The 12,244-nt window shown below is 40.3% G+C and overlaps 1 protein-coding gene across 4 annotated transcripts in view; it reads right to left on the reverse strand.

Annotated features, from left to right (window-relative positions):
- Nucleotides 1-12,244, reverse strand: part of LOC147029404 (TGF-beta receptor type-1-like) — a 264,767-nt gene that overhangs the window by 169,081 nt on the left and 83,442 nt on the right. For 3 of the 4 annotated variants that reach the window (XM_085872441.1, XM_085872443.1, XM_085872444.1), the window contains one exon: nucleotides 6,275-6,538. In XM_085872441.1, the coding sequence (XP_085728567.1) occupies nucleotides 6,275-6,538 (264 nt within the window). Of the gene's footprint in view, nucleotides 1-6,274; nucleotides 6,539-11,257; nucleotides 11,497-12,244 lie in introns of all 4 variants that reach the window. The other variant, XM_085872442.1, reaches the window with a different exon arrangement.

Raw genomic sequence — 12,244 nt, forward strand, 5'->3', positions numbered from 1 at the left:
TCATTCTGGGTTAAGGTGCAGTGGGGAGTAATAAGAGAGAATATGAGATGGCAGTTGAGGATTTGAGGAGGTGGAGTGATGAGATGGAGGTGGGAAGACAGGGGAAGGAGGAAGTTTTGTGGATGTGAGGGAGGGGAACTTTGAGAATGGTGAGGGGGGGGGTGATTGGAGAGAGTTGTGCGAGAAAGGTGAGGGGGGAGTTTTTAAGAAAGGTGAGAGGGAATCTTGGAGGGGGAAGAGTGTGATGGTTGCTTTGAGAGGGAGGAGTGAGAGGAGTGAATTGGCACTGAAGTTGGAAAAAAAAAGAATGATTGAAGGAAAACGATCATGCATGGCAAAACTGGGTTTTTATTTTTCGTTCAGAGATGTGATTAAAGACATTTCTTGATGGATGAAATAAAGGTGAATCAAGAGAATGGAGAGAAGAAACGTTGTAACAGTTGGCCATTTTAGACAAGGTATGAGGGAAAGGTCGAATTGAGAGCAGTCTGATGAAATAGAAAAAAAGTTGTGAATTATGATAGAGTAATGAGAACCCGACGCGTGAAAGAGGAATAAGAAGCATTATAAGAGACCGTTTTTGTTATTATTGTTAATATTATTATTACAATTTTTTTTTCTTTTTTTGATGAAGATTGCATGACATTAGTCAAAGCAAAGGTTGAAGAAAAATCGGAAGGTGAATGGTGAATTTAGATGAGCAAACGCAGTGAGTCGAAAAAAATTCCAACAGAAACACGTGGTTGCGGGAGGTGTATCATTAAAAGTGAATTTTATTCTTATTATTTTAATAAGGATTGCGTAAGATTCAGAAAAGGAAAAGTTTAAGTGAAATCATGGAGGTGTCTGGTGAATTTGGATCAGTAAACGCAGAGTGAAGCTGATGGATCGATGAAAAGTACCAGGAAGAGGGAAGAGAGGCGCGTGGTTTCGGGAGGTGTATGGTTCGAAAGGATTCTTAGGGGAATGTTTTTTTTATGGATTTTTAAAGATTAGGTAAGATTAGGGAATGGAAGGATGTAGCAAGAAATTGTGAAGGTAATGGTGAGTGGGTCAGCTCAAATAGAAGGAAGATGGTGTGCCAGCAGGAGGAGGAGGAGGAGGAGGGGGAAGAAGAGGAAGAAGGATCAGTACTCTTGGGTATGGAGGGAGAAATAGATTTTTTTTTGTTTGTTTGTTTGGTTTTTTTATTTCAAGACAAGAAACAGAGGGTATAGTTGAGAGGGATAGATGGAGGGCAGTGGGAAAAGTGGGGAAAATAGGAATTGATGGTAATAGGGAGAGAACACAAATAAAACGATCGTACACCAAGACGGGAAAGACAGGGTAGGTCTCAAAGAAACCTGATAAGACAACATCAACTAAAACTCACAAAACAGCACAATTTTTGAAACAAATCCGAACTCGGGACACACCGTAAACATGTAGGAACGAAAATAAACAGTTAAAACACGACAAATATCGACCGGAAACTTAACTTTGACAAAGTCGGCAGAGACCCCGAGAGAAACAGCCATAGCCTCAAAATCTAGAATCGGAAGGATTAAAAAACAAAATAGATCAAAGAAAAAAAACTAATAGATCGCTGGTGTGTTCTCCTTCAATCTATTTATTTTTTATCCTAAAAGTTTTCAACTTGCAATATAGCTTATGAATTATGTTGTTATAATTTATAAACTTAATTTTGCACACTTAAATTTTGAAATCACAGTATATCAAAATTAAAATGGAAGAATCCTATCAACACCAGACAGGAAAACTTCCATAAAAAGCCTCTGTTGTGCTGGTATGCTTTTGAGCTTTCTGAGCATCTTTGAAGTACGCATTTAGTTGTATTCTTTACCACGCATGAGTTCCTGCATACCAGTTATCCAGTTATGTGAACCGCTGTGTATACATATACATACATACATCACGTATAAAGCTCTTTCTAACCACTGACTGATATTAAAGATTGGTACCTTCCAGGTGATGTAGAAAGCTGAAATTTTGTGTGCCGATGGACATTAAAGCCAGGACACCAGAAAAAAAAAAAATCACAGAATCGTCGGACAACACCCACAAATAAAAATACAAATAAATGAAAAAAAAAGAAAAAATGCAGGTGAATGACCCAAGACAATGGTTGTGTGCCGACGGACATCAAAGCCGATACACCAGGAAAAAAAAAAATCACAGAACTGTTGGACAACATCCAGAAATGAAAATATAAATACAGGTAAATGAAAAAAATAAATGAAAAAAAAATTGCAGGTGAGCGACCCAAACAATGGGGAAGCATGGTTCGTATGCTTACACAATGTGTAAGCACAACCTGCGAATATATACATTCATATTATATATATATATATATATATATATATATATATATATATATACATATATATACATATATATATATATATATATATATATATATATATATATATATACATATATATATATATATATATATATATACATATATATACATATATACATATATATACATATATATATATATATGTACATATATATATACATATATATATATATATATACATATATATATATACACATATATATATATACATATATATATATATATATATATATGTACATATATATATATATACATATATATATATATATATATATGTAAATATATATATATACATATATATATATATATACATATATATATGTAAATATATATATATATACATATATATACATATATATACATATATATACATATATATATATACATATATATACATATATATACATATATATACATACATATATATATATATATACATATATACATATATATACATATATATACATACATATATATATACATATATACATATATATATATACATATATACATATATATACATATATATATATATATATATAAACATAAACACATATATACATTCTTGACTGGTGCAGCTCCTTCTCATATTGTTCTCCTGTGGTGGCTCAATCCCAGGTCATCAGAGTTATTGCCCGTCTTGGCAAGGAGGCACAGTTTCCGAATCCGTTTCTCACGAACCACAGTCAGGTTTAGCATCTCGCAATTATTTTACCACAGGTATCCACCAGCTCTCATTTCCCCTCTACTCAACCTCCACCACTCCAAGTCACGCACGAACGAACACACACACACACACACACACCTACCTTTTAGTCCTTCATTCAACATTTCTCTCATCTGTGGAAACAGCTCCCCATGTCTGTTGTCTCATGCTCATTTCCTCCAATCCTTCAATGACTGCTACACAACACCAGCTCACGGTATCTCCCGTATCAAACATCGAGCTTTTCCACACTTGCTGATCTCTACATGTAATACTGCCTGCAACTGCCATTATAATACCATGGTACATCTGTGTGGTGTATTCCTGTATTGCCCCCCCCCCCACCGACAACCCTCAGCCTTTTTATCAGTCTGTTAACCCATCAACATTGTCGTTTAGCTCCATCACTGGACCATGATTTGTTTCGAGAAAACAATTGCAGGTCATGTCTGTGATAGAAGCAGAAAAACTTGACCAAGGAGTCTTTGAGTAAGAATACAGATCATAAAGTTTGATGAGAATGGTTTGATGGGTCACATGTTCGAGTGCAGTCTCTTGTGACACATTCCTCTGGGAGGGCATTTAAGAAGTAAATGCATATGGCCAATGTTAATCTTTGTGGAAAGGCATGATGTGGCTGAAACATTGGATTGAGCCTTCCCTACAGTTTTGGCAAAAACAACTCGAGTTGGTTGTGTTTTTCAGTTTGTACGACATGAGTCTTCAATTTTGACAATTATGGATTGTTAAAACTACAAAGAGTTTTTGGTGATATACCAGTCAGGTAACTGTTCGACTCTTCAACATATTAGAAACGTTATAAAGATGGAAAATGGAATCGTAACAGCAAAATACCAAGGGTGGTGCCCAGCATTACATTTGTCTCTCTTGGATTCTGTGGAATCAAGAGCTCTCAACATTATTGGAATCTGCTACGACGATGCAGCACAACTTCTATTGTTTTCACAACGCAGGCAGGTCGGTGGTCCCTCTGTTTTTTAATCACCTCTTCTCCGATCTCTGTCTCTGTCTTCTCTTAATTTTCTGACCCTCCCCAGCAACTCCAGGATGCACATGTTCTTTCAGGAACCACTTCCTGGTTAAATTTCCAAAATCCAGGCTGACTGGGCATCTCAACTCCTTTGTTTCTCCCTTCTGCCATCTATGGAACTGCCTTTCAGAGGCCGTTCTTTCCCACTTTCCCCTCCAGAGCTTCAGCGAGGCAGTGCTCCACCATCCTGACCCATGGTCTTTATTACCCCCATTAACCCTTCTAACCAAACCTCATTATATATTAAAATATATATGTATATATATATATATACACATATATATATATATCTGAAGACCACAAGGGGAAAACCAGAGATGTCACTTTTTACAAATTTCAGGGTTATTGCACCTGCCAATAGTTGGCAACATAAGGTTTCCTCTCACAATATTACTTTAACAAATAACCAGGGGTGTCACATATTTATATGGTATAATGTTTAGCCGTGCAATGAAAAACAAGTGTTGTCAAAGCTGAACAAGTAGAAACCCAGAGTTGTCAGTACTTTACTCCTGGTTACCTCCCTTTCATTCATGTTAACTGTTCCACCATAATATTCGGAGTTGAGAAACTAAAAAATGAAAGGTTGTAAAACTTTCACAGCATAAACTCTGAGCACTACAATAGCCTATTTGGTTACATCATGGGCTCCGTAGTTGGTGCATATCGTGGTTCAAGCCTGGTCAAACCTTTATTGTGACTTTTATGGGACCCACGCCGTGGCTTAATGGTTAGCGCGTCCGAGTACCCATCCTCATTGGATGTACCCACCGCCCAATCAACCTGCTTAGGTACATGAGGGAGTCACATGAGGTGACTTCGGCTATCGCGGGGGTGGTTTATCCTTGGTTTCCTCCCGGTTTTCCATCATATTAAGTAGTACGGAGTAAGAAATGGAGAATCCGTCGTCATATAAGCGAAATACCCTTGAGTATGGCATTGAACACCAATCAAACAAAAAAACAATGACCGTTTAATGTTGAAAAAAATAATCTGTGATCACCAAAGTCATGTAATGTATGCTAATAACCAACAAGCATGAATTTGCTACACATCCTGGGTTAAAATTGCATGGCAATTATTAAACAAGGGAATAACCAGTGATGTCAGTTTGAAACATTGATTCGTTATTTGCTCTTAAATTAAATAACACAGAAGCTTGGTTAATGCTACATGCTGAATTTGATCGGCCAATGATCACTCTTCCTTCTACTGGAAAAGAAATCTATACGAGTTATTAAACAGTCCACCAAAGTCTTGAAACTTTGTTTTTCAGTTTCTTCAAAATTGACTTATCCTGACATCTCCGGTTTTCCCCTTGTGGTCTTTATATATATATATATATATATATATATATATATATATGTATATATATGTATATATATATATATATATATATATATATATATATATATATATATATATATATATACACATACATATATACATATATATATACACATACATATATACATATATATATATATATATATATATATATATATATATATACACATACATATATACATATATACATATATCTCTATCTCTCGTGCTCTTGTGTTGCTCCGGTACCTCACTGTCAGTTCAACTTAATAATGAGTTACCTTCGAAGGAACTCTGATGAGGGAGGAGGCCATTTGGCCCATCAAAGCCGATGCTATTATTCCCAACTTATGATCGTTTGCCCATACTCTATCCTTTTTAAATGCTGGGCACAAAAGCAAGGAAGCAGCACATACATTTTGCACACTGCTCAAAAACAAACTTATGATTGTTCACCCATACTCCATCCTCCATCCTCAGGACCTACGGCTTTGTCTTTAAGTCTTTGATTACGACTCGGCCGGGCTTTGAACCGCCGATCTCCCAGACTCATGGTGGATGCTCTAACCATTACGCCACTGAGGCTTGTGCTCTTCCATGAGCCTCGCTGTTGTAAAGAAAAAAGCTGGAAATAAATTTGTACATGACAATTCACACGACGATGACTACTTTAATAATATCATGCTTACGTGAGCATAATATTATGGCTGGAAGGCCAGAATTACTAAATGAAAAAAAAAAAATCAATAAACTTCATCTTAAGTAAAATTAACGACTCTTTTGTGTGAAAGAATAACACTGAAGATACCATTTCTTCTTATAGTCATACCTGTGATGGGTGGTAACGTGGGCTCAACCATATTGCAGAAGTCTGTGTAGCAGCAGAGTACATTTGTGACCTGCACATCATGGTCGAAAGAGCTCACACACATGAAGGGTCGATCCACCGGCACGAGACGCTCATGAGCAATGCACTCGCGACTGTGCATGAGGTCGCCATGCCGATGCTTACGTTTCACCGATGCAAGGCATGCACCATCCGTCACACACGTATAATTGTTCAAATTGCAGTCGAGGCAGAAGCACTTGAGAGCTGTGGAATGGTGAAGAAGGAAAGGCACATTTTAGTCAACCAGTCAGTTGTGAAGTCAAGCTGTGTTGGCATCAAAAAGAATGAAAGCATTTTAAACTGCAGGTCATTAGACATTAGATAGCATAACACTTGGCCTCCTGGAACTCTTTTTAAAAAAGCTACTGGAAACTTCGCCTGCACTTGGCCAACAACTTGCAATATGCAAGTGCGACCCTCTCTATAACTCCAAGGAATCAATGAGCTGCACTTCCTGTCGGGTAAAATATCATGCGTTGCAGGAGAACATTTTAAAGCTGCGTGAAGACTTTTAAAAAGAAAATTTTGAGAAATATTTGTTTAAAATCCATTCAATTTACCCATTAATCCGCTCCCAAAATTTACATAATAAGCACGTGTGATAAATAGAAAACGCCGATTCGCAAAAATACATTCGGGTTTCAAGCATCGAAATGCAAAGCTAAATCGACAAAGGAAATTGTTCTTACGAGCTAAAGTTTAAAGAAAGTTTAGTTGTTATCGACATATGCGGGTTTCAGAAGGCGGAACGGAGCCATCCCAGGTCTCAAGTATCCGTGTGTGTGTGTGTGTGTGTGTGTGTGTGTGTGTGTGTGTGTGTGTGTGTGTGTGTGTGTGTGTGTGTGTGTGTGTGTGTGTGTGTGTGTGTGTGTGTTACACGTGTGTGCGTGCGTGTGCGTGCTGCCGCCACTGGTCGCCATCTCCACACGTGGTCCCACCGAAGCTCTGTTCCATCCATCCACGGCGGGAGTCACACTGCAGGAGGGAGTTAGCAAAAGGAAGTAATCCTCAGCGGTTGAGAGTTGACAAAGTGCACCAAGCTGTATGGCTAAGCCATGTCCCGGACGCCTCGACCTTCACAGAACTTGATATAGTCAGTACGGTCTTCAATCCCACCGAAGCCCGGTCACACTCATCATCAGAGGGATCGAGTCGATAAAGCCCTCTGAGCTGCAGTGCGAGTGTGTTTGTGTGTGTATGCGTGGGTGTCTGCGTGTTTCCTGAAACGCCGAGGGGCATGATGCAGACACGCTCGCTCACACCTCTCAAAGTCTGGTCTTACCCTTGTCTGTTCGCTGCTGCACCAATGGCTATGCACTCGCTCTATTAGAGGGGGCAGGGAGGAGTTGACCGATAACAGGGCGCTCTGGGCTATGAGAGTCCCAAGCTATCAAACTGAGAGAAGAGGAGAACTTTTATGGTCCTGGCTGTAAAGGAGAGATGAAGATCCTGGCTATGCGTCTTAGGATGAGACAAGTTCTGTGTTGCTGGCTGGACATCCTGGCTCGACCTCCCTCACTTTGCCATGAGACACGATCGTCCCACCTTATATAACCAGACCTCGAGCCCCCTTGCTGCATGGGTCTTGCGCATGCGCTCTCGCTGTCCCGGCTGTGCAACATAGCACACGTGACAACCAGGGTTGCAAAAACCCACATAGAATATCCATTTGTGACTGTGGTTAATGGTATGAAAGTACAAATGAGGTGATTTCAGTTGAAATACAGATGGGAGATGGGAGAAAGAGACAGACATGAGGATAAAGGGTGACGGAGAATCTAACTCTACAGTACATACAATTCTGGTCGATGATAATTGGGGTTTACAAACACTTGTGCTGATACTCGGTAGGATATAACTACTGAATAATTAACCCCACATTACTCCCACGTAATTTTTGCAACAATATTTCTGCTGGCTCTAATATTAGATGGGATCCAGATTTGAAAACAAACCTGGTGTTGGCTTGGGATCCCAGGGTCCTGAGTTCAAGCCCCGTTGGCTGCTGAATTAACACCAGGGGGTTGACTCAGCCTGTCATCCTTCCGAGGTCGGCGAAATGAGTGCCAGTGTACTGGTCCCGGTGTATGCCCCGGTTGAAATAGGTGTACCATATCCCTGTGTGTCGTAAGAGGCGACCAGGGTTGGCGTCAGGAAGGGCATCCGGCATAAAACATTGCCTCAAGAAAAAGCCAAACCCCTGCACAGCAGGGAAAAATGGCTGTAAAAAACGGTCATTTTATATTATCCAGATTTGAAAACAAATATTTCAGGTGTTTTGCTATTTTATTGACGAGTTGTGCCTTGGAGCAATCTAACAATAGCCGAACAAGTTTCACTGCTTTTGTGAAACTCGTTCAACATGCACTGACCATCACGCCTCCACTGAATGCCATAACACCTGCGCCTTTATCCACATTGGCAAACAGTCTGCGACTGTGCTGCAATGACAGATTTACTGTGCTTTGTGGATCATGTCGCATCACATTATCAATTTAATCATGTCTGGTTCAAGGCAACACTTCATCCGATCAGGTGAACACGCACTAACAAAGTAAATACTGACACTACTTCTAAGAAGATGTCCAATCGTAAAGGTGCACCTCCATTACTGCAGGCCTGCTTCATTACCTCCGCCACCGAAGGTGAAGGGGGTTGTGTTTTCACCCCTTTCTGTGTTTGCTTGTCTATTTGTTTGTGTGCAGGATATCTCAAAAAGTTGTGGACGGATCCGGATGAAATTTTGTGGTTCGGTTGGCTGTGTCACAAGGACGAACTGATTAGATTTTGGTGAAGATCCGGATCCGGCTACTTGAATTCTTTCAGCGATTGTTCACCATTGAGAGATAGGTCCAAAAACGATAGATAGCACGATATCTCAAAAGGTTGTGGACAGATTCGGATGAAACTTGGTGGGCACGCTGGGCGTGTTGCAAGGACAAGTTGATTCGATTTTGGTGAAGATCCGGATCTGGATCTAGATAGTATAATTATTTAATTTCGAGGTGATTCTTCACCATTGAGAGATGGGGGCCATAGACGATATAGCACTGTATAGCATATTTCAAAAAAATGTATTGGGCCCGATATGTTCTCGTGGATCAGGCATTACGTGGCGGAGGTATGCGCTCCACCGAGTACCCTTCCAGTTTTATTTTGCATTTCAATGAAGATGTTCTGTGGATCATTCAATTCAACTCAATGGCCTTTCGTTTGGCAAGATAGAGGAGTGCACATCCTTGGAAGACAAAAAAAAAGAAGATATTTGAAAGTTTGAATGGTATCGGTATAAAATATCCTTAACAGCATGACTCAGCAAGCATTTTAAGGCTGTGCTGAATGGAAGCGTTACATAATTGTTCATTTGGAATTTTCAAGCAAATCAGCAAACTAGATTTCGTTGGAAAGCATAAAGGCCCATCGATGCAAGAGACACACAAAAGGAATTTCCCTACATGCACAACAGAGGACGCCGGCTTAAACCCAGGCGAGATAGGCCGGAGGCGAGTGCGCATACCTCTAAGCTATCCTGCAAGCCCCTCTCAACAAGCTTCAATCTTCTCCTCCCTCTCCATTTCTCCCAACTCCTCCCCTTCCTTTTCTTCAGTTATTCGCCACCTTCAGCCCTCCACTCTCCTCCACCCCCTGCTTGAGTCATATGTAAATGGCCCAAAACTGAACAGAAGTGACCACTTTTCATTTCGGTATTTACAACCTTGTGACCTAGGGAGTCCATTTCAAGCAGGATCGATTATTCTCCTTTTTTTTTTTTTACCCGTAAAGGTCATTTTGTTTACGAAAGAAAGAACAATGTGTCTCAGTGGGATAATGGCAAATGTGCGAGGAATGGGATGGGGATTGGGGGTTTACCAAATGATCAATCTCTCCATAGAACAGGATTCGAGCACAAACCATTAATCTCCACATATTCCACTGGCCGTGCCGATATGATCATCCAGGTACATTATTGTTGTTCAACTTGATTTTGCAGAAGACTCATCGGCCTGAGGTTGAGGGTATCAATGGACTGGAACAACCCGCTTTTAAAAAAGAGGACTTGTAAATGTTTCACACTCACAAACACCAAAAACGGCTGTGATATAAATTTACTGCCCGTTAAAAACAAAAACTTCCAAAGTGGTCACAAAATTGTCAAAAGCACAAGATTTTCCAGAAGTGGGAACGTAGTAGTAGTAGTAGTAGTAGTAGTAGTAGTAGTAGTAGTAGTAGTAGTAGTAGTAGTAGTAGTAGTAGTAGTAGTAGTAGTAGTAGTAGTAGTAGTAGTAGTAGTAGTAGTAGTAGTAGTCGTGGCTACGAACTGAAGGCTTTTGCTTCATACAGATGGCCATTATCAACAAAAGCCCGGCAAGCCGGTCACGTTGCACCCTTTGCCCCACGGCAGATGCAGTGATGTGACGTGAGAAGCATTGTTTACAGGCTTTGGGCAGCCTCCATCAAGGCAGTGCTTTTCAAGGCGAGGATAAAGGAAGGGCTGGTGAGGGAGCAGTTGGTATGGAGATGGAAGGAGACCGGCCATCCATCAAAACCTGTCAGGGATGTGCTTTTTAGTACACACCCTTGAGGCGTAATTGCACCTTTGACCTTTCCAGTTTTACGGGCTTTCAAATGGCTGCCGGGGTGGAACTGCAGTACAAAAGTGGCTTTGAGATCCCAGCAGAGAAAACAAAGTTGAGGGAGAAAGCAAATGAGAAAGGTCAGCATTAAATAAGGCATTGTGAAGAGGAGGAGAAGAAGAAATATTGTCCAAGAAAAAGAAAAACCTTTACTATCACAACTTACACTAACACTGCAAATTTCAGACACACGATCATCTCAATGATGGTATTGCTTTAATGGTTCGGGTGGTGGGCTTGGGATCCAAGGATCCCGAGTTCAAATCCAGCTCAGCTGTTGAATTAATACCAGGTGGGGTAGACTGCTTGTCGTCCTTCCGAGGTCGGCAAAATGAGTGCCAGCTTGCTGATTTCCTGCGACGGAGTGGTGACCCGTCCAGGATTGTGCCTAATAGCCAAGGAGACGGCTTAGGCAGCACCAACGCTCCGCACAGAGTATGGTCCCAATGGATGGATGGATGGATCATCTCAACCTGAGTATTCCTTCCAGGTAGCCTGGTATCGAGAGTTGCATGCTTTCAAGGCTATCTGAAAATATACACAAAAATGACATGATGTTGCTCACCCTGCATATCTCCGCTCACACCACCCTTCCCATGAGTATGTAAAATAGAATAAAAAAGGAGAAGGAAGGTTTTCTTTAAGCTTTAAGCCAATTTAGTCTTTCGGAGTCTTTAGGCCAAACGCCGTGTGCCTTACACTGTGCTTTAAACCAGTTCTCTAGCTTAGAAATAACTTTGAAAAGTTGCACCCCAATGAAGAATAATTTGGTTCTAAGGCTAAAACATTGAAAATTGACACATTTGTTGCAGAATCTCCATTGTGTTGTGCGTGTGGAGCAATAGTGGCAGCTTGTAGACCAGGTTTAAACGCAGCCGTCCAATACAAGGTAAATGATACAATTGCTCGAATGAAGCTTGTGAATCTTCACATACTTATCAGGTGATGAAGCAGGTCTTGAACAATATAGCAGCACATTGGGTGCTGGCTTGGTTGCACTAGTTCCCTTACAAAAACATCTATCGAAACAGAAGCTCCTGTATTAATACATCTATCACAAGAAAACAACAACTAGAACGGCATTCGGTGGAGCGCATACCTCCATCAGGCTGAACGGTTTATGATAGGTCGGATCCCGATCTAGATCTTCACCAAAATCGAATCAATTCGTCCTTGTCCCATGCCCAAAGTGTCCACTAAATTTCGTCCAAATCTGTCCATAACCTTTTGAGATATCTTCCTCACAGACAGAGAGACAAAGATAGACTCAAAAAAT

Source organism: Eptatretus burgeri, chromosome 3 (genome assembly GCF_056783735.1).
Source record: "Eptatretus burgeri isolate ZD-2024b chromosome 3, Ebu_testis_v1, whole genome shotgun sequence".
In the NCBI taxonomy this organism is placed as follows: Eukaryota; Metazoa; Chordata; class Myxini; order Myxiniformes; family Myxinidae; genus Eptatretus; species Eptatretus burgeri.